This window comes from Nilaparvata lugens, chromosome X (genome assembly GCF_014356525.2).
Source record: "Nilaparvata lugens isolate BPH chromosome X, ASM1435652v1, whole genome shotgun sequence".
Lineage (NCBI taxonomy): Eukaryota > Metazoa > Arthropoda > Insecta > Hemiptera > Delphacidae > Nilaparvata > Nilaparvata lugens.
In genome coordinates this window covers 94991246-95015794 of record NC_052518.1, presented here as the reverse complement: position 1 = coordinate 95015794, position 24549 = coordinate 94991246, and the positions used below count along the sequence as shown (strand labels likewise).

General features: G+C 33.3%; 2 protein-coding genes across 2 annotated transcripts in view; both read right to left on the bottom strand.

Annotated features, from left to right (window-relative positions):
• Positions 1-6204, bottom strand: part of LOC111046591 (protein tyrosine phosphatase domain-containing protein 1-like) — a 46993-nt gene extending 40789 nt beyond the window's left edge. The window contains exon 1 of the mRNA XM_039442736.1: positions 6121-6204. The gene's annotated coding sequence lies outside the window, so the exon portion shown is untranslated. The remainder of the gene's footprint in view (positions 1-6120) is intronic.
• A 4256-nt stretch (positions 6205-10460) lies between these two features.
• Positions 10461-24549, bottom strand: part of LOC111046586 (orphan steroid hormone receptor 2) — a 38481-nt gene continuing 24392 nt past the window's right edge. Inside the window, exons 8-10 of the mRNA XM_039442735.1 lie at positions 20877-20985; positions 16821-17093; positions 10461-14245 (exon numbers count right to left, since the gene is read on the bottom strand). Of these exons, the coding sequence (XP_039298669.1) occupies positions 14136-14245; positions 16821-17093; positions 20877-20985 (492 nt within the window). The 3' untranslated portion in view covers positions 10461-14135. The remainder of the gene's footprint in view (positions 14246-16820; positions 17094-20876; positions 20986-24549) is intronic.

The following is a 24549-nucleotide window of genomic DNA, read 5'->3' as shown; positions in this document are numbered from 1 at the left end:
ATTGCCACTGTGTGGCGGGTTGTCTATTCTTGTGTATGCAGGCGCTAAAAATGTTTTAAAACCCCTCTTCGTGTTTTCTGACTCTCTGTTCTAAACTTGGACATTTCCAATATGTAAATAAAATGACAACAAAAACCAGGGAATTGGAAAAAAAATATGCTTTTCTCGCTATTTTTAGTGACTCTACATTATATTAGTGAGTAACTGCTCAGTATTTTAGTAACTAATATTTATAAACGTTTCAATATTGTTTTTGAGAGGGTTGATTCAAAATTCTATTACCATCTTGAACATCCTTGACTTAAAATTTATTCATACAAAAATGTGTGCAACAGATCGGTGATCCATTTTGCTTCCATGACAACAATGAAATTAACAATCGAAAATAAGTTTGGAATTTACATGAAATGAAAATCCAAGATAACCAGAAATACAATACACTACATAAGACTACATAATTTTTAATATTCTTCAAGGCTCAATTCTTAGTGGGCCTTAGTAGGTATATTTTTTGATCTGTCATCAATTTACTGATAATTTATTGGCATAACTGTCGTCATAGATCAGAGGTTCCCAAACTGTGCGCCGCGGCGCCCGGGGGCGCCGCAAACTAGTGCCAGGTGCGCCACCGTTGTCCATCAAAGACTCACACTACAAAACAGTGCGGATCATTCTGTGTGTGTGTGTGCGCCGTGAAAAAAATATTAACAATCTTACAAAAAGTAAGTTAATGATAGATAAATCACTATCAAAAATATAAACTAAAAGATTGATTATAATAAATAATGCAATGTGATATAAATAAATTATAATAGGTGAGCCGCCAAGCCATATCTGCACTCAAAGGGAGCCGTGGGTCGAAAAAGTTTGGGAACCTCTGTCATAAATATGGCATTGAAATGTCGTCAGTGCGTACCTTGTATTGTACAATATGAAGTATTGGCTATCAAGTCAATTATGAATACTCATGATCGATTGTACACTGCTCGTTTTTGGAGTCATGATTATTATTTATTCAAAAGAGAAAATGAACAATAATTTGGGATTATTACTTTTCGTCAGAGATATACAATTGAACAATTTATTCTTCATCTATTCAGGAGGTTTCACTTACTGTGATGATTTTTATTTTGGGTTTTCATCGTCGAATTATTCACGTTCATGATTCATTCACCCTATCACTCTATAGACCTAGTGTTCTATATTTACACCTACATAGCTTTTCAGCTGAACATGGAGTTGTCAGTGGGAGAATCAGGTTGTTGGACAAAAAAATAAGTTTCATTTAGCGTACCGGTATGGCTTATTGATGTATCTTTTCGTGAGGGAGATAGTCTCTTGTCATTTTACCCCTACCAGAGAAAAATTCTAAAATACGTAGAGAAAAGAAGAGAAAGTCTCTTAGAATACGAAGAGATAGTACTCTTGTCATTTTACACATACCAGAGAAAAATGCTAAAATACGAACAGAAAAGAAGAGAAAGAGAAGAGAAGCTTGGATACGAATGTTAAATTCGTATAATGCCATAAATATGAATGTTAAAATGTATTATTATTATTTAGAGGTAGATATCCAAGTTCGTAATATACGCCTAGGCTTCCCAAGTCACTATATAAAATATTTATCATTTTCAGGATATGCTCTAACCTCGCAGTGTCTAACTACAATAGTATGTGTCCAATAGTCTGTGGTCTGCTCCACAGTAGTCACAATTTTGTCGATCCGCAAATTCCCATTTATAAAGTGCCGAAGAAGTTCGCCCATGGCTTGCCCTGATCCTGTTCAATGCGGTCCATTCACGTCTACTAATATCAAATCCAACTAAAGCTCTTATCAATTATAGCTCATACTCTAACGGACCAGATAATCTATGCACACACTGATTGAGGCACTGTCAAGCCAGTCTTCTATCCATCTCTCAGCAGTGGAAAATCCTTCATTTTTAAGCTTTTTTGCCCTTATAACAGATAGATTTTTTGATACCAGTCTGTTGATGCTGAAGACTGGCATATCTCTGTGAATGAACAGTTTTACATGTATTGATATCCGATCAAATTCTCTGAGATCAATGGATCTGCAAAGACTCGGTGTGGGATATCACTCAGGACCGTTAGCCAGTATAAGGGAGTTGATCTTATCATGCCTGAGATTCTTTCAAATCAAATCAAGCTTTATTGTTTACATCAGTAAAAAGAACAATATACACTAGAGATAATCAGATAATATAATACATATAATTAGATAATATCATCAGATAACTTACAATTTAATGATACTATTCCTCTCAGGTTCAATAACTTGAATAACAATTCATCCATAGAATATATAGTGCACATCAAGGATATGTTATAGGATACAATCAATATATACAGGATTATCTTTATGCTGTTGAGCTGATTCTCTTCACATGTTTGAATGCTATTTGACCAAACTGGAACACAGTAGGCTACTCTGAATAGAGTAATGTCAGTGCTGAGCATCCAAAGGTGCGTACAGACTCACGTGCCACGAATAATATGCGCATCTCACTTTTCATCAGCTGATGATATGCTTATTATATAATTATGTATATTAGTGTTTCTGTACAAATACAGATAAATAATGAGAATAGCATGAGCTGATGAAGAGTGAAATGTGTGTGGTGTTCGTGGCGCAAAAGTCTGTACGCACCTGAATACTGATTGAAACACCCCAAAAGTGGTGGCCACACAGCTTTTGGATGATTTTATTTCTGGTCCTCAGTTTTGCAGCAGACTTTTCAAGGTGTTGCCTGAATGACAGAGTCCTATCTAGAGTGACACCCAAATAAGATGTGATTGAGGGGGGCACTGTCAAACTTGACTGAAAGTTTCTTTCTGACCTCCCTATTGCTGAAATGGAAACAGCTAAATTCTGTTCTACTAATTCTCCATCTTTTGCAATATTTGGCAAAATGCAGAGTACCAATGAATCAAATTGATTTCAACAAAAATTTATAAGATATTATGTTATTCATTTCGTCATGTCTAAGGATGATAGTAGTGTATAGCTTGGCCATTATTCTATTAGTTCACTTGAAAACTAAACTTTGTTGTTTCAAACTTTTTTACATAATTAAACTTTGAATGACTAATGTCATTGCAATAATCAGAATTTATAAAACATACCCAGGCCCGGCCCCAGGGGTGGGCGGACCGGGCGGTTGCCCAGGGCGGCAGATTTTTGGGGCGGCAAATTTTAAGGAACGGAAAATTTTTAAATGCAAAGTTTCCGAGGTATATGCGAAAAATTAAAAAATGGTACTCTCAAACCACCCCCACCCCTTTAGCACATGGGGTAGGGGGGAGGACTTTCGATATCTTAATCCTCTTACTATCCTTAAAAGAGCTGTTGAGTTGAAAATTTTGTTCCAAAATTTTCACTCCATACCTTTATTTAAGCATTTATTGCCTGTACTTATTCCTCAATATTTATATTTGTCAAATATTTGTTTAAATGTCATTTTTAACTTGAACAGCTGATAGCCTTCGGGCAAATTTCCAAGTAAACAATTATTAGACGTGATACCTGGTGTTGGGGGGTCGGCGTTTGTCGATTTCGCCCACGGCGGCAAAGTCCCTAGGGCCGTGCCTGAACATACCCCACCACACCCCACACTCAATCTCTTACACACAAATTACGGATGTCTACTAAAAAAATATTGCAATTAAAACAATATATGGAGGAGATTTGAGAAAAAGAATGAATGAAATCTATTCCATGAAAATCGCAGGTGGATTTTGAAAATCCATAGATATCGATCACCCGAGCCTGGAGCTAAGAACAATGTTGCCCATGGTAGACTTCAGTTCTTTATCCATGTTAAACATCATGTTCCCTCATTCGCAGGCCAAAACCTCAAATTTCTAAACCATCAGTTAATTGAAAGCTTGCTTTCTTCATAGAGGAGCTTCAAATTCTAGCGTTTTCAGAATGAATTTATCATGATATTCTCAAAATTTACCACTATATTGAAGGTGGTCTTTTGTGCCAACTTAACATGCGTACAAAGTTTGAAGGTTTTTAGTCCTTTAGATTTTTAGTTCTATTGATTAGTGAAGGAGAGACATTTCGCTTCTACATGAATATTATATCACATTATCTACAATAGCACTAGTCTAATATCCTATTAGCCTCAACAATAAAAAAACATAAAATACAGAATACAAATTACAAATTTGAATTGCGTGTGATATGCAGTGAGTAAGTCATGAGTAGGCTTATAGTGAGGTCCACGTTATAATGGCAGTGTTTGATTAGCGATGGCATTGCTATCCTTGTCTAGCATTCAACAAAGTGGATAGCGCTATCTCTTTCTCGCTTTGCTCTGTTGCCAGATCGTTTTTCAACAATGTAGAATCAATAACTAATTGACAAAATATTTCATCTTAATTATGAAAATTCATTAAGACATTATTGAAAAATATAATTTCTTGCTCAATAAAATATAGTTGATTATTTTAAACGAGAATGAAAAAATTTAATATTACATCAATAAACCTTTATCAGCTACCGTCAACAAGGCATTGACAAGACAGTGAGGATCGGCAACGTTGTTCTTATTCCACTGCCATTATAACGTGGACATCACTATAGTCAGAAGTAATTTTGTACGGACTATAGAGCATTATATTGAATTCATTAGAAGTTTTTAATAAAAATAAACACAAATCTACAGAACTAATGAAAGATGCAATAGATCTCCAATTTAGGGAACATTTCTATAACAATAACTAATAAATATTAAATTATGTGATTGAGCTAAATAATAGCTTCGGCCCATCTCGGTGGGTAGTGATGAGGGGGTTGTGTAAGGAAGGTAGAGATGAGGTGGAGGTGGGGGACTATTAGTAATAGCTTGGCCCCTCTTCAGAAATAGTTTTTCGCTTCTCCGTCATACGTCAAAGTCCGGTGACAGTAAATAGAGGTTTTACTGTACCGTAAATAGTTGGATACAATGACAACGATACGATTGATAGTTATTTCTAAGACAACAATATTAAAAAAGGCCTAGAGCAATCATAATACAAAATACATATAGGCCTACCTGTATATGGATGTATGAATGTGGATGTGTTAGCAATGAAGTACGGTAATAAGAATATAAGGAAACATATTTTATTAAATAAAAGACTAAGAAATTATCAAAGAAAGAAAGACTAATTAGACTATCAAAGAAAAAGACTAAGAAGATATATCATCTGTGGTTTTTGACAATTTCTTAGTCTTTTATTTAATATGAATAATTACCACAATATCAACTTCTCAACTACACAAAAAGTGAATTAATATATTTCTAATGGAATTATATATTAATATACGCATCACCATATCTTCTTGAAATGTATGAATTCAGGGCTACTTATTTTTATTTATAAAATAAAATTACAATCTATAATTATAGAATTATTATTTTTTGAAATTAATACTCTTAAAATAATATAATTTGTATTTTTAATCCATCATTTTATTAATCTCAAAAAAGGTTAATTTGATTTTAATAAACGCATCACCATATTTATAAAATCAAATTCAAATATTATTCGATTTAATTTGGTAGGGATACTTCAGATTTCATATAGTATAGATTTTTATTAAATATAGATGTGTATTAAAAGCTGTATTATTATCAAATCAAATTAATTTTATTTCCCAGAATGTTACATTGAAAAATGAGAGTAATATTTACAAATGAGTCATATTAGGAAATACCCTACAAGTTGTATTTATATTTATAGAATAATTTATGAATATTATATTGTACCCCCTACAAGCTGTATTTATATTTATAGAATAATTTATGAATATTATATTGTACCCCCTACAAACTGTATTTATATTTATAGAATAATTTATGAATATTATATTGTACCCCATACAAACTGTATTTATATTTATAGAATAAATTTATGAATATTATTTACACGTGGATGATATGAATAAAAAAATAAAAATTCATTCTATTCAATAAAATTATATCGAAACATTCTAGGATAGTTTTTATTGGATCAACTGCATATAAAAAATCCTACGAGGGTGATAGAAGATTAGTTGGAGCGCAAACAACTGATCATTAAAGTTGTGTGAAAAATAAACTTTACCTGTCATAATATGCGATGAGAGGGGACCCGACTCCAAGCAGCTTGTAGTTGTGACTGGGCGGTTGTAGCTAGCAGGGGTTGTGCAGCTGTGCAGAAGTCTACTGTTTGATCGATATACCAACGACATAACGACTAACGTCTCAAGTGGTTATAGTGGCCCACTCCCTTCCCACACTGCGTCTTCAAAAACCATGTGCTAAACCCACTACTTCAGATCGAACCACTTACACTAATTACTAGTAGTTCTGTGAACAGTAGACCTCATGCAGTTTTCTCATCCACAAGTATCTGATGTCATCTGCTTGAAATGTTAAGGCTATGCAAAGGCTAAAAATAAACTTTCTACTGGTGATATTTTTTGATAATTTTGTCCATCAGAATCATTATTCTCACATTAAATAAAAACAAATTTAATAGGTGACTAAAATTAATTAAATGAACTAAATAATGCTGAAAGCATTATAATGTTTTTGATTTAAAAAATTAATTTTCAAATATTTGAGAAATATTTTCATCAGATGGAAAGATTATCACGGAACTGGATGAATTATCATATGGAATACAAATTCAAACAGGAAAACATTTATTCCAATCATTACTTTTTGAGATTTGAGCGCCTAAAGTTTACATTTTTGGGACAGAACATTTCAAATTCGGTAAGAGACAAATCCATGAGATTTACACGAAAGATTCTTCATGTATTGTTGATCTAGTAAAACAAACATTTTCTGAAACTATCAATTTTTGAGAAAATTATTCAATTTACCAAAAATGACCAAAAATAACTCAACTAAAAGTAATTTTTAGTAAATTGAATAACTCTCTCAAAAATTGATATCTTCGAAAATGTTTGTTTTACTAGATCAACAATACCATGAAGAATCTATTCTCTTAATCTCATGGATTTATCTATTACCGTATTTGAAATGTTCTGTCCCAAAAATTTAAGCTTCAGGCGTTCATATCTCAAAAAGTAATGATCGGAAAAAAATGTTTTCCTGAGAAATCTTTTTCATTTTGATAGCTTGATAGTATACAAATCGAAAAACTTTGAAAAATAGCATCAATAGAAAGTTGATTTTTAGCTTTTTCACAGCCTTAACAAAATCAGTTCACGTTTGAATCTGTATTCCATATGATAATTCATCCAGTTCCGTGATAATCTTTCCATCTGATGAAAATATTTCTCAAATAATTGAAAATTAATTTTTTCAACAGAATTTATTAATGTATAATAGAAAGTATTGAAATACTTCATTTTTTTAATGAGTGCAGTTATTCCTTCTAAACAAGGACGGACACAAAGTGATAATAGTCTAATTACTAGTAGTTCGGAGAACAGTAGAACTCGCTACACTCACTAACATCACTACTCACACACGCCTGCCTATTCACACACAAACACACTTACAAATTGAATTTAGAGTATGATGATATAATGCAATAGGATCGGTGGAGGACGCTGAAAAATATTAGTTCTTACACTTTTGAGCTAGGATGCACGGTTGAAGAGATAGAAAATCTGAAACTTGATTATGTGGTACTTTTGGGGGGAGGGGAAATTATCGAATTATGAAAAATTCAAAATTTTCAAATGTGATGTATGAAATAAGACCGCCTTGGAGCGCTAGAAAATGAAAGTCTCTTAGACTTTTGGGCTAGGAAATTTGGGACTTCGAAAAAAATTATCGAATTCTAAATTTTTAAAAACTTTGAACATGTGATATATGAAATAAAACCACCTTGGAGCGCTAATGAAAAAAGTTCCTCTACACTTTTGAGCTCGGAAGCACGGTTGGAAAGATAAAAAATCTGAAATTTGGATTGGGACTTGGAAAAAAATTTGAATTCCAAAAATTTAAAACTTTTGAACATGTGATACATGAAATAACTCCGCTTTGAAGCGCTGAGAAGAATGAGCCCAATTTGAACCTGATCCGATAAAGTATTGAAAAGCTAGGTTGATTTTTAGGGTAAAATTTCCAAATAAAGGGCCGCCATCTTGAAAAGGGGATGAGTTAAAAAATTTTATATACATACGTTTCTGCGCCTTGTTTCAAAGTATTTGTATACCAAATTTCATCCAAATCGGACCATAACTGCGACTGTAACTACGGTACAAACAAACAGACAAACGCCGATTGACTTGAAACATAGAATTCGCTTCGCTCATTCAATTATACGAAAATCCCAATAAAATGCTGTAAATTGATTGGGATTTGAACAAATGCTACTTCCTATTTGTTTCCATTTGATAATAGTCTCTTCAAAAGTGAACTCTTCTCATAACTGCACTTTTTTTATTGTTGTTTTCACTACCGGTAAATAAAATTGTATAGAGTGGGGTTTCAATTCCCTTAAACTATTTATAACTTTGCCCGGCGCCAGTCGATCACTTTAGATTGACAAAATAATCAAGTTCACTGCTTGAAAAACACAGTTTTATTTTTTACACAAACACATTATTCACATCTCATCGGCATAACGACTAACGTCTCAAGTAGTTATGTGGATGTGACAAAAATAAAAATGTGTTTTTTCAAGCAGTGAAATTTATTATCTTGTCAATCTAAAGTGATTGATTGGCGCCGGGCAAAGTTATAAATAGTGTAAGGGAATTGAAACCCCACTCTATGCAATTTAATATAGTAAAAATCTGTGTTTTTCATAGAACTGTGTTTTTTCAAGCAGTTGACTTGATTATTTTGTCAATCTAAAGTGATTGATTGGCGCCGTGTGTTTCTGTGTTTTTTCAATTATGGAAAAATTCTACAGTATCAGTTCTCATTCAACAAATTTAAACATGTTCACTGCACTGTACTATGATTTTCAGTTACTGTAAGTCCAATACAAGAAGGTAAATGTATAGAAGAAAAATCAGGGTCATGTGTAAGGGGATGTAATAAGTGAAAAGGGAAACAAAAGTTAATTTTGGATTTATTAACAAACTTTAAATTGAATATGGTTTCATAAGAATTGATTTATGATTCACGTATCTTTCAATGTTTACAGTTTAAGTTTTTAATTTGATGAAATTCAACATACAGGTCCTCTTTAATTGATTCACTTGAAGAATATATACAATTGAAAAATATTGAACAGCTCCTGACAATTACTGATCAAAGCAGAGAGCCTGGATTATATCTATGATAAATTTATTTATAAATTCTATAAAGAAGCACTGATCGGGAGAGAAAAACTAAGGATACTCCTTGTACTATTCCTCTCCCAAATTTAGATAACATTATAAAAGTCCAAAATAGGGTTTTGACTTGATAGGGTTTATGATTTCACTTTTTTTAAATGTAGTCCATTTTCACTCAAAAACAACAAAAACCAAGAATTTTAAATTTTGGCGGTTAAAAACAGTCAAATATATTATATATATAAATATTTATTATAGATTCTATCATAAATGTATTATGTATCAATGTACTTTGTGTTAGTCTCACTTCTGCCTGCTGTTCTCTTACAGAGTTTCAGAGGCCAGGGATCACAACTACTCACGGGCCTCAATCAGTAGGTTTGTAATGTACTAATGCATGAATAAAATGAAATAATCACGAACTTCACAATAAATCTCTTACCGATGGAATGTTGATATTATGGTTGTTTATAACCAATTGCCCAAGTGCTCAAACCCAATCCACTAGAGACTACACGAGTGCCTGCCAATGGAATAATCTCTTTTGAAATATTTCAACGTCAAGGTTTGGTACGTCAACGTCAACGTTTTGGTACAACCGTACCAACATAATAACAACGGCAGAGAAAAACTTTCAAAAATGTTCAGTTCTAGCCATAACAGTTATAAGTTAATTGAAACTGGATGAGTATTCATCTTAAATGTGTAATAATTCTGAAGTTCAATTGATGAACAAATCCAGAATCAGGACAAAAACTTAATGAGACCCATTAATTAAAAAAAGGCAGTTTTGGAGAGAAAAGCATGTTGCTTCTTTTTCAGTTCAAGTGTATTTAGTCTGGATGAATAAATATACAACCATATACATATTTCAAAGATAATAATTATACAGAAAACTTCCCAGTCATGAGCATGAAATAATGACGAAATTAAAATATCCGTCAGCATAGATTCCCCACACAGACACAGTCTTATGGGGTGATGTGGGATTTTTATGTATATTGGAAAATATTTCCTCTTCCCTCTAAATAAAGAGAGAAATACCCCAGTGTTAGGGAGTATAACGGTAGAGCACATCTGAAGTGACCTATAAATAGTTTGCTTGCAAGTGATCTATAAAATATTGAAGAGAATTAGCAAAAACCTATGAGTAACATGTTTCAGAGAAGTACTAAGGAAAGAGAAGAACAACACATTATTATCAAAAGTTTTCTGTATTCTTTGTAGTTGGGTTCAAATTCGTTACAACAGATCAAAGGTGTATAAATTACAGATTTTACAACACATTTCATTACAAATTACAATACCCAATACACTTCAACTATGAACAATAATAATTATTAATAACAATAACAATTCTTTTTTGGTATCCAGAAAATAACAATACCGATAAAGTTTCAGCATCAGAATATTCAAGTATATAAATGATTTGGAAACAATTTATCTACACATAATATATATTTTATCAAACCTGTATTTGTTTTATATACAGTAAAATTTTCTAAGTACACGATGAAGTGGTCTAAAAATATTTCCATAAAATTCTAAATCTTCATACAGTTAACTTGATATTTAATTCACATACATATTAGTTGATGTCATCGATTTCAACATCGTTACCTACTACATTTAAGATTATTGTCTTGCACCTATGTGATATGATTCTAACTAGTAACCTTGTGACCATTGTGATGGAAAGTGATATAGTAATATTATTGAAAATACAGTAAATGGATTTTTTTTTGCCTTATCAAATTAGAAATAAAGCAAGGTGTTGAAAATACTACAACATATAGAAATCAATAAAAAGTGAATATAGTAAGAAACAGTGGGAAGAAAACACTGTATATAACTAGAACGTAAAACATGTTAACGATATTTTTTATGCTATTAATGGAGTGAAATGTTGTCACTTATATTTCAAACTTTTCAATAAAATTTTGATAATTTCATTAGAAGTGAAAACTAGAATGAATTCACGTTGACATTGACATGATTAAAATTTTTTTGTGAAAAACAAAAGAACCAAAGTATGAGATGTGACTCACATGATCTGTACTATATTTCATTTTTCTTAGCAAAAAATCTCAATACAAAATTTTCTGTAATAACGGATCTTCTACTAGTCTTTAAGTTCACGTACAACTCTATGGATACTTTTAAAATGCTACACATTTTGCACCTTTTATGATTTCAATTTTTTTTACTATACTTGTAGAAACAAATGGAGATCACAATATCTGTGATGACAATATGAGATTCTTATCCATATAAAATTATCACAATGTAATGTTAACACTGAAGAGAGAGAGAGAGAGTTCTGGCAATAATTTATGATACTTCATGTTCTAATTTGTAAATTAAATTTTTTATAAACAGTGTGAAACACCTATAGTGATTCCCGCTAGTGATTTATCACATTACATCAAAATAATAGATTTCCTGAAAAAACTGCACTGACAATGGCGTGCTCTCTCTCTCTCCCTCATTAGTATCAAGGCAGTAAAGAAAAGAATCCGGTTTTCATATAAACTTCGTTACAGATAAAAAATATTAAACCCTTTTCACGATATAATAACAACTTTAATATTATATAATAATATATGAATAACTAAACATAATATTTTCAATTGAATGCTCATTTTTATTTCACACTTACATACATACAAACAATAAATCTTTCACATTAATCTTCTCTTACTCACTCATTTCTTTATCATTCACCCTCATTTTATCTTTCTCTATCTCAATTTTACTGATAACTTACTGTTACTTACTCATACTATTGGCTAACACTGTATAAACGCATCCTTACTTCAATTCGAGCTGTTAATTGTACTTTCTGTGAAATGGGGTTTTGACTTATTTGAAAGAAAAATAAATCAGTAAATATACTATTTTATTTAGTTACAGTTGAATGTATATCCTAGGAAATGCGGAATTTCCGAGATGTTTATGAATTCTAACTTGACGTTTTATGCATAAACAACACTATATTACATATAACTAAAATATAACATAAAAACGCGTCTCATCTTCATATCATTGAATTATTCTTCAGGTCATTAAATAAAACTCATTGAATAACTTAGTTAGCCATAGACTACTTATGTAATCTAAATTTACTATCTCTTCCTTCATTGTTTCATATTTCTATCTTTCTAGCACTTACTTCTGTATGTTTTTCTTTTGTCCCTCTTCCTAATTGTTTTTATTTTTTGTTGCTCACTAGTCACTACACTCAACTGTATGTAATTCATTTTTTCGGTTAATCAAAAAAACTGAGGAGATTGAACTACCACCGTATGTGTTCTAGTGAAAGTTGTGTTCCCACAGTAAACTAGTGCCTGAAAACCAAATCTATAACTGAAAAACAAATGAGAAAGTAGATTTTCTGTCTTTCTGACCAAATATTATTACTTCTCAGATCTATAATTTCAAAGCTACAAAAATATTATATACAGTGTTTTACCATGAGAATCATCTCATAGAAAAAGTTGAAAAAATTGGAATCTGCAGCCTTTTTTTATTGTCACATCAGACGGCACCAATCAATCAAACAAACAAACATAAATCAATCATGCACCCATTCAATCACAAATTATAATGGTGCTCTTTCAATAGAAGTAACTTTTTATTGAACAATAATTTAGTTCAATTAGATTGTTACTTTATCACAAAATTACTAAAAACAATATAATTTTAGGATATCTATTAGTGGATATCTCCGCTGCCTGGTAGTAGTTCAGCTTTTTTGATCTTAGTAGCTTTTAAACTTCAGAAAAATCATATTTTGTCATAAATGAACTTGGATTGGATATAAGAATACAGTTCGAAAATTTTACAATGCATCAGACTTTTTTGAATATGAACACTCATAAAAATGCATACCGACAAATAAAACTAGTAATCGTATATAAATGACCAAATAAGTGTCAAAGTTAAATTCATTAACAACTAGTTTCAAAATAGTCTTACTAATTTTCAATATAAATATGTATCAAAAACTGTTATTGTCATTATGCTGAACAACATACAAAGAGTGAAAGAACATTAGAAAATTGTACGAACATATAATGATAAATATATTATTATATACTATAACTGTTATTGTCATTATGCTGAACAACATTCAAAGATTGAAAGAACATTAGAAAATTGTATGAACATATAATATTATTATATACTATTATAAATCAACCAAACACTAATTTTTTAATACTGTAAGTTTTTCAACAATCATACAAATGACAACTCTTGTGAAATATCAGAAAGTATATCGCACAATTAAATTAATTATTAGATTGCACATGTTATTGCCTTGTCCGTTAAAATATAATATTACACTCATGTGCGTATAAATTCAAGTGGAATTAATCATTTGGTAGAAATAGATGTAGATTGGCAAGCTCACGGAATTAGAATAAGTCTGTTATATAACATTTGTTTTCTAATAACAGGGAAATAATTTTACATTAATATAATATTAAGTACATTATAACACATATATGTGATGTACTCGAACTAGATTTACAATTTTAGAGCATTTATTAATAAAGATATATCTACAAAATTCGTTGTTAGATATCTGTAATTTATCTAACGTTCCTTGAGTTAGCAATACAGTGTATCAATTATACACGTTACCCAAAAATGTTCAACGTAGTTTCAGGATTGAAACTACAGTATCATAAACACGCAAAAAGAAATGATAAAAATTAATTAACAAATATTGTGTAAACCCTCGAAAACATATTCAATGAAACTAATACTAAGGTTCTTAAATTCTAGAATTTATAGATAAGAATTAGAAATTCGAGTTAGCACTTACACATTGCAATTTCAAATCAAGAGTTACATCTATACACTGTCAATTTCGTTCATCATCTTTGTCTTCAGATTTGAAAGAGGTTTCTTCGGATTGCTGAGATGAGTCCTCTGTCTTCATTGACATGGCTGCTCTGTTGAAATTGAAACAACCTGAAATGGATAAACAGTAGATATAATTTCACAAATCTTTATTGAACTGATGCAACACTTAGATCTAATCGCTGAGAAGCGATAAACTGAGATAGAGAACTGTTTCCAATAAATAAATATAAAATATCTATGACATTCGAGATAGAAGATATTTTAACTCTAAGAAACTTTTAATGAAATGATTTAATCTACATGAGACATTGTTCGGCTTTGAGGTGGTGATTGCTAAAGGTGCATTTTCGTTTGTGCGTAAACTTCTGCAGTCGACGACGACAAGCATTGTTGATATTCATATTGTCCAAATTTCAAGTGTGCTAAAACAGCTGATCAAATAACTTGTCATTATTTGTGTTTATTATTCAAGAATCAAAATATCTCTAATAATATCAACATATTATGTTTAGTTTTGTTTTTTGGTTTCTAAATTTCTAAATAATTCAATGTTTTCAAGTTTTGAAAACTTCCCCGTTATAGTTTAGTGCAATATTTTTATTATTTTCGGTTTTCAATGTAATCAAATTCTAAATTTTTGTTTGTATATTTCTGGACTTGGAATTTGATTGAAAGTGAAGCATCATAACACCTACCTTTTAGACGTTGGCTTACTACCATCAACATTTGGAAAGGGAGCAGTTTTGGGCTAGGCCTGTTGATCCTTTTCTAAGCATGTATTTGATGTGTGTATTGGTTAATGTTAATGAATAAATAAATAAATATTGCCATTTAGAAGTATAAAAAAGTATGAGCTCAATATCCCCAATTGAAACATAATTGAACATAAATTTTAGGTTATTTAGAGAAATTTAAATCCACCCAATGTGAGATGCTCACCCTGTCGTGGTCGATGACGGCATTTACGCACAAACGAAACCCCAGCTTTATAGTAAAACGCAGCTACTGATGACGGCGAGTATCTCAAAGCGTCAACATGTCATACTGTCCAGTTCACATCAAAATTCCAAACCTTGTCGTCAAGCTATACACTGATTCCATAAAATTGGAAAGTGGATAGCCCACCCAACACCAGCAACATTATGTTGATTCAGTGTTTTCCGTTATTTTTGTATCAGTCAAGATAATGGAATCTATTAAACAATGGTAAACATATAATATTCAAGTAGAGTAAATTCGTATGTAGTGATGTGAAATTCCCGGGAATTTATGGAAACTTAAGGAAATTTATGATTTCTTTCATAAAAAAATGACCGAAAAAGACGTTTTTTGTTACACATGGTCTCAATCACCTGTTATACAACAGATTTATGTAAGAAATATAAGGATGAATAACTTATAAATTGTAGTAAGTTCAAGGAAAACAGTAATTTGAAGTTCATATATTGATCATAGACTGAAAGGAGAAATGAACACTCAATAAATCATTCAATTGCACCACTATTATCATGCATGTCTTATAAGTAATAATATTTCATGTCTTATAAGTTGAATAAGATTTTTTCTACTTACTAATAAATGCCTTTAAATCAGGTTAATGAAGTCAATAAAGTATTGAGCGTATGGCTCCCCTTACGAGAAGGTACTATCTAGCCTTAATATAATATAATTCTAACCGTCGATGGGCCTGTTAAATTTCAGCCGGGACCGTCAATTTTTATTGCGGATGTTGCCTACATGAGCTTTTTGCTTGTGTGTGGGTAATGGGAAGTGCGAGGATGAATAATGAAATGATCAAACGACCATGCCTAATCGATGTGATTCGGCGGGATTCGAACCCGCGACCAGTTAGCACTAGCAGACTGAAGGGTGCAACGCCTTAGCCAACTCGGCTATGTGGCCGGCAAATTTAATATTCGAATTCGATATCACAGGAGTGACCTTACTAAAAACGTTTTATCATATCTGGGTTCAAACACGGGACCTCTGGGCTGATACACAATCACTGTATCAACTAGCGCACGATTTACTTCAATAATTCAAGTAATTCGATTCGACTATGTATCGATATCAAATCGAATGTATGATTAATGTGAACGTGCTCCTATCGATTTTATACTGAAAATAAAGTGCACTGTGAAAGAATTATTATTGATATATCTATTATGATAGTATATGAGGATTGTTACAAAATATAGGAGGTTCCAAATTTAAACAAGTCATTAAGATTTATTAAGTATATGTAGTAAAGTCTTGAAAGACAATTTAGAAGTACAGTAGAACTCCAATCATCCTAATAAATTGGGACCAGACCCCATTCAGTTAAACAAATACTAGGATAGTTGGAGTTTTCAAGAAAAAAAACGGGAAATTTAGAAAACTAACACCTTCATTAAATATATTATAGTATTAATTACCTTAATCATAAATGGTTGAATACTATACTGTATAAATTAAACTTTGCTAGAATAGTGTTAATACTTTTAAACACATCTGAAATTTCGCCTACTTTCTTCTAGAAGCGATTCAGATAATCGTAGTTCTACTGTAATGAGTTTGTGTATAGGTTATAAACATTTTATTAGCTTTCAATCCCACGTCTTTTTTCATGGCAAATTATTGTCAATAGTTTCGAATAGTATATTCAATTGATTACTCTATTGCAAAATAAGAATGTACTCACCAGATGAACTGAAATCTGATGAATCAGTTTTCAGGATGTAAGGGATGATCCTTTCAATTTGTATAGTTCCAATGAGACCAGCGAAAAATAATTCTTCCATGACATGAGGCTGCAAGGCCCTGAGGGGACGAAGCCTCAATAGCAGTTTTGGAAACTTGTCTATGTCATCAGCATAATTGGTCTGTACATAGGAACGCAACTCTTGAAATCCTTTCTCGTGGAGTTTGTTCACTTGCTTTCGAACAGTCAAGCTTGGATGTTCCGTGATATGATCTGAACAAGAAAATAATAATTGGTATCTCGGATAAAAGTTATTTAAAAATATCAATGTTTGAGCAAATATATCGTAATACAGGATAGTATTTTCCAACATAACCAAAACTTAGTTGTATAGTACCATAGAGAAATAATAGCGTAAGTAGATATCCCATGGTATAGGGCGTTTATGTCGCAACTTTTACTGTTATCTCAAGCCGAGAGTCCACGTAGTTCTTTCCCGTGAAGCTATGTGACGCTCGTAGTCTCTCATACTGTGCCGTTCATACACTCTCACCCCAATAAAACAGTAAAAATCGACAGTAATCGGCTTGAGATAACAGTAAAAGTTGCGACATAAACGCCCTATACCATGGGATATCTACTTACGCTATTGTTTCTCTATGATAGTACTCAAGTGAAGTGAAACTACCAGCAGAGCTAACGTAGATAAAGAAATATTGGCGGAGTATTCTAATGCTAACCATACTCAAGATTTATGGGAAATGTTTAATGTTCTACACCCATAATGTAACAAGAATCTAAAATATGATACAGATAAACATAGAAAATATACTAAATGGTATGAAAAAATATGAAATTACAATTCAGTAGGGACCAAAAGAAACATTTATTTGGAATTTCTGAGCAGGTAATTTTCAATCACACCAGTGATTTATTCCAGGCATAGGTGTTAGCAAAATTGTAGAACTTCTACTTTTACATGTTGTTTGGTTACATTATAAACATCATAATCCAAGTTGAAAACTTCGAAAATTTGTATAGTTTTCTAGCATAATGGGTCGATTGAATAAAAACTAATCTAGTAACTAGCAACAAGTAATTAGTTCTAGTTATAGAAATAAGATTGATTATACAGCTGACTCAAATCCTATAGTGAGGTTCACGTTATAATGACAGTAGTTGTTCAACTTTGGAATTGCTATCCTTGTCTATCATTCGACAAAGCCGGTGGTACTATCTTTTTCTAGCTCCACAACGATGCCAATTATGATTTTGACAGTGTAGAAATATAATTAATTAATGCAGAGAATCGGCATCGCTATTCTCCTATCTTTATCCACTGCCATTATAACGTGGACCTCACTATAGCATTCGCTTGAAAATTACTTGGAGCTAGCAAAGCTTTTATTAATTAACCTTCCGGCAGTCGCGCTGTTGTAAAAAGTACAACAGTGTCAGCTTTTTTGCTGAACAAAACTATTGAATGAGGTGGTGTCAATGAATGAGTCACCTATGCATTCCAAAACATTTCTCCACTGAGTTGCAGTATCAACCGAGCAATGGTTCAGTCTTTAGGCGCCATTTAGTCGCGACAGTCCATAAGTTGCACTGTGCATAAGATAGGGAAAGACTGTATACGGGGACTGTAAACGAACCAATAACACAGAATTGATGGCTTTGCTTGGTGTACCTTATTGGGCTATGAAATGGTAATCATCCAAATGTTCATAGGCGTAAAATAATCCATGAAGGTGGAAAAAGTAATTATACAATTAATTAATATGTTTTGACAGTAAACAGAGTACATAATACTTGGAAAATTGGATGTTGTAAAAAATACAACACGCGACTGCTCGTGTGATTGAGTAGGGCACGACTATCGGAAGGTTAAAATTAATTTAGCTATAAATTTGCTAGCTTTTATTAATTAAAATTAATTGAGCTAGCAATTTGCTAGCATTTATTCAATAGACCTAATATTTTAAAGAACACTAAATTATCAAAATTATACTGGAGAGTTTGGCATACAAGCACAGTTTGAGAGTAGACAGGCTTTTGTGTAACTGGGCCTGAGAGTCATATTAGTTTTGGTAGCCAATCCCAGTCAATGTTTTATGCATTAACACCAACTTCATTTCTGGAGACTCGAGTAGACTACAATTGTCTTAAACGGATATTAAATACAGTATATACACACAATGGGTCATATGGATAAAGTTGAGCATTTGCTCTTACTTCTAAAATATGGAGCATTTGCTTCATTTTTTATGAATAAACGTGAGCAAAACCTTTTGCTCATGCTCATCAAAAAAATAGTTTGAGCATTTGCTCAAAAGTAAAAGCTTTTGCTCAAAATTGTATGAATAAACTAGAGCATTTGCTCAACTTTTGAAGCAAATGCTTCAAAAAAGGTGAGTCTACTCTAGAGCAGCTTATCACCTTTTGCTCATAGTAAAATGGCTCAACTAATTCGTATGAGGAAGAGGAAACTATACCAGATACGATCACAACCAATAGTTGAAAACTATAAAACTCTTATTAGATTCAACCATGATATATATCACCATTATTCCTACAAAAGAATAAATACAAAAGCTACCTGTTATAAAGATAGCCATCACAAAATAGGAAATATGCATTTAAGAATATGAGAGTGTAGACGATTATAAGAAGGCTATTGATATTATAAGAATATGCTGAAGATTATTATGGAGATGACATTTTTTCACGCTATTATTTCAAAATTCTAAACTCAACTAACCTAAAACTGTATTCATAAAATAGAAAACAGAGCAGACGACGCAAACACAAGCGGTGCCCCCTGTTTGCATATTTAGCGCTTCCATGAGCTATAAATACAAATTAAGGCTACAAAAGCGAATCAGCTGATGAAAAATCTTTAAAATACGTGAGCATTTGCTCCCGAGTTCAGGAGCATAAGGTAAGAGTATAAGGTAAAGCTTATTCATATAAAAATGAGCAAATGCTGTTGCTTCTACCCTCAATGCTTTTGCTCATGAGCATTTGCTCTGGTTTTATTCATATGGGCCAATGTAATATAGGAGACCGTGTCCCACGAAGAGGTTAACACGTTTAATTTTATATTACGTGCCCATTCAAGCACCGAACTTTTTCAAATTTTACACAGTTTACGAAGTAGGTTCTAAAAATATTCTGGGAAAATTTCAACTCCCTAACCTTCATAATAACAAAATGGCGGCATATTGAAAAACGATACTTTAAGAACATTAAAAAAGTGTTTTTGGTTTTATCAAATATGTTTATTGTTGCAATTTAGGGCAATATGACTTTTAAATAAGAAACTAAAACATAGCCTAGTAAAAAACCTAGCCTAAGTCCAAAATTATTCAAATTGAAATCCATCCACAGCAGCATACTGATAACAGCGCTTAAGAAATGATTTGTAAGCTCTTACAAAGGAACACCGCGGTATCCGGAGAAGTTCCTCTTCTATTGATCGTTTTAGTTCCTCATCATTATTGAAGCTATGCGTATTAACGTTTTCCTTCAGGTAGCCCCATAAAAAGAAATCACTACCAGTTAAATTTGGTGATCGGGGTGGCCAATCAAAAAATCACTTCCACGAGCAATCCAACGGCTATAAAGTTTGTCACTTAGTAATAATTGATGTGATTTGCGAAATGAGGTGGAGAACCATTTTGTTGGAAGGTTGCTTGATCCATTTATGCTACCATCAAATGAGTCAAGACTACCGCAACGAAGTAAACAAATCAGATGATAACTCATGAAAGTTTTCATAGGGAGCGAATTGGTAAAATTTTCAATATGCCACCATTTTGTTTCTATGAAGGTTTGGAAGCTGAAATTTTCCCAGAATATTTTCAGAACCTACTTCGTAAACTGTGTGAAATTTAAAAAAGTTCGGTACATGAATGGGCACGTAATATAAAATTAAACGTGTAGACCTCTTCGTGGGACACTCTATATATTACTCAGTAATAATAATTGCTGGACGTGTATTAGAATCAAGAAATTTTATCAAAATCTCTTATACTTAATTATCAAATAACAAACCTGCACTGAAGAGGCTGATAAGCTTCAAGTAAGCGTATTCATGTTCATCCACCCTCAAGCACTGCATTCCATTCATGTAATCCTGAAGAGTACAAATGTGATCTGTAACCTGAAAAATGTACAATGAACGAACATGAATCATAACTGTGTTGTGTATCCGTTCTTTTACATTTTTTATTTGACATAGATTTTAAAAACACATTTGAAGTGGAATAAGCACATACTTCAAGGAGTGGCGATCTTTTCGACCTGGTGTGGGTCATCATTAAAAGTGTTTTTAAATTAAATATTGATTACAGCCAAGTAAGTTATTGTGCCAATTTCAAGTCTTCTCATCTAATATTAATTAGAGAGGATGCTATTGACTACTTCTATTCATCAATTAGATCTAGGCCTACATGTTTGATGATTTCCGGGATTACCTGACTTCTTTTTTTCATTCTCTGCATCACCTCTTGATTCTCCAGTTCAAATTTGAAAATATTTCTACAAAAGCTTTCATTAACTCCACCATCTTTCAAACGATTACTCTATTCAAATCGTTCGTTGAAATTTAGATTATTTATTTTCAATTATTATTAAACGAAACCCCTCAGGGCAGATTTCATTATTATGAAAGTTGACGGGTGTGGCAAACCCGGCGATACCCGAGAACGTGGTGGATGCACAGTAGTTATTAGTTGGCTTCAACATCAAGCGCCAAGGTGATGGGAAGGGTGGCAGATGTCTCATCATCAACGTGTGCATCCACTGCGGGAGGAGATATAGCTCTTGAAAAAACTGGGGACCATCTGGCTCCGGACGGTAGAACCCTTCAAGGGCTCCTGCCTAGGGTTACTAGGTGAAAAGCGGCCAACGGTCTCAAAGGCGGATGAGGAGAAATCCCAACGACAGAGAGGGCGGAAGAGCCTAGGAAGTAAACCCAAATCAAAACTAGGGTAGGGTGGCCCAAAGCACCTAAAGAAGACATCGTTGGGCTAATCCCCCACACTTTGGATAATTTGGATTCAGAGAAAAACATGTAGCCTCGGATTAGGACTGGAAAAACGGAATAAAAGGAAACGCAATTTCATCAGATTTGGAACATGAAACATTCGAATTCTTACAGGAAAAGAAGTTGAATTGGTGGAGGAAATGAAAAAATATAAAATTAAGGAGTTGGGTCTGAGTGAAACAAGAAGAAAGGGAGTAGGAGATTTGAGTATTGGATGGAGGATATGTCATGCGCTACTCAGGAATTCCAGAAGGAAGAAGAGCTAGTGGAGGGGGGGGTTTGCTGTAGTCAAGGATGAAGACACCAACACAAGAGTTAGAAGCTGGGAAGCTGTAAGTCCTAGAATAATCAGAGTAGATATTGACCTAGAAGAGAAAATAAGCATAATTCAAGTGTATGGACCAACATAAGATGCAAGTGTGGCAGAAAAAGATGACTTTTGGTTGCAACTGGATCGAGCAACCATCAAGGCTGAAAAATCAAGGAAGCTGGTGGTAATGGGAGATTTCAATGGAAGAGTTGGATTAGATCAAGAGGATGGTCATGGAAGTATGGGAATGTATGGTTGTGAAAGAGTGAAGAATAATAATGGACAGAGACTGATTGAATACTCATCACAACACAATCTTCACATTGGCAACACTTGGTTCATTCACAAAAGAATTCATAAGATCACATTTGTGGGAGAAGGTAGGGAGGCTGAGAGTATGATCGATTACATACTGTATCAGGGCAACCTCAGGTATGCTGTCAAGGATGTTAAAGTCATCAGAGGAGCTGAACTTGACACTGACCATAGGTTACTGGTGGCAGACACAGGGTTTGAAGATGGAACGGCAAGGAGCATACACGAGAATAAAGCATAAAGAACTGAGGTGTATTGACAGCAGGGAAAGATTCGGAATAGAGCTCTCAGCCCGCATTAAAGACATGCAAAATAGTGAGAATGATGTTGATGACTTCTGGAATGGACTGAAAGATTCTATAATAGGTGCTGCTAAGGAAGTTTGTGGTGAGAGACGGCTTGGAAGGTTCAAAAAGAGGACAAGATGGTGGACGGAGGAAGTTAAGATGAAAGTGAGAGAGAAAAAGAAAGCTTACAGGAAGTATGTGAAAACTAAAAGACAGGATGAATACAGAATATATGTGGAGAAAAGAATAGTAAAGTTAGCAAAAATGAAATCGTGGCAACATTTTGGTCAAGATCCACAAGACAAGCATGGACAGAATAGTGGACGGTCATTTTGGAAAGTTGTGAGATGTTTGAGAGGAAAATATGGGAAGCAAGTCAGAACAATAGTGGACGAAGAAGGAAGGTTGTTGTCACAAAAAGAGGAAGTACTAGATAGATGGAGAAAATACTATGAGAGTAAGTTTCAGATGGACAATGCTCAGGATGAGGACAATCGACATGAGTTTGAGCAAATGGGGAATGAAATAGATGGAATAACAAGTGTCATCAGCAGGGAGGAGGTAGTAGAATCCATTAAAGGACTGAAGGTTGAGAAGACAGCAGGAGAGGATGGTATTGCACCAGAATTAATTACATGGGGAGGGAATATCGTGGTAAATTTATTAGTGGATTTGATCAACCACACATGGCTGCAAGAAAGAGTCCCTATGCAGTGGAGAAAGAATATTATCATCTCAATTCATAAGAAGGGTCCCACCACTCAATAATGTGATAACTGTAGAGCTGTATGCTTAACCCAGGTGGTCATGAAAATTTATGCAAGCATACTCGAGAAAGGGCTGCGCAAAGTGGTGGAAGAAGATTTGGAAGATGAACAAGTATATCCTCCCTCAAAATTTGTGTAGAAGGGAAGGAACGTATATTTGGCCTTTCTGGATTTGAAGGCTGCCTTTGACACAGTTCCAAGGAAGCTAATATGGAATGTGCTCAATAAAAAGAGAGTACCCACTAAGCTAATTAAAGCTAATATTAGTGTGAATGAGGGAATGGTGGCAAGGGTCCGCACGGGTGACAGCCTCAGCCCACTGCTGTTCATACTAGTAATGGATGAAATACACAAAATATGTAAGAGAAGGACACAAAATAATATGCTGGTGGGATACTGGAATATGAGACCAATTGGCACAAGAACTCTCCTGTATGATGATGATATTGTCCTTATTTGCGACACTAGAAATAAATTACAACAGTCTGTAAATGAATGGGCAGAGGAGTTGAAATTGAGGCAAATGATGCTGAATGTGAAGAAAAGTAAGGTCATGGTTGTGTCGAAGGGAATGAGAGAAAATGTGAAAGTTATGGTGGATGGGGAGGAGATGGGCCAGGTTGCGAAATATGAATACCTTTGTACAGTGTTTTCAGAGGATGGGAAAATAGATAGGGAGGTGCTCAACAGAGTGAGAAAGGGAGCTGCCACCTATTATGCAACAAAAGATTGAATATTCGGAAAAAGAGAACTTGATAAAAAGATGAAGGGCCGGTTTCCGAGCTCGGCATTTAGACAAGTTCTAGACTTTAAACAGCTGGAGTCAGAAAATTGGCTTTCCAAAACGGGGCGTAGTCGCAGTTTTTATAACAGTAGTCGCAGTTTTTATTTTCTCATTTCTATAATTGGAAACATTTTTCCTTGACGAAATTAAACATTTCTAAATAATTCAAAATAGCTTAAACTTTACACTATTTTCTCTTTATTTTATTTTGTGTTT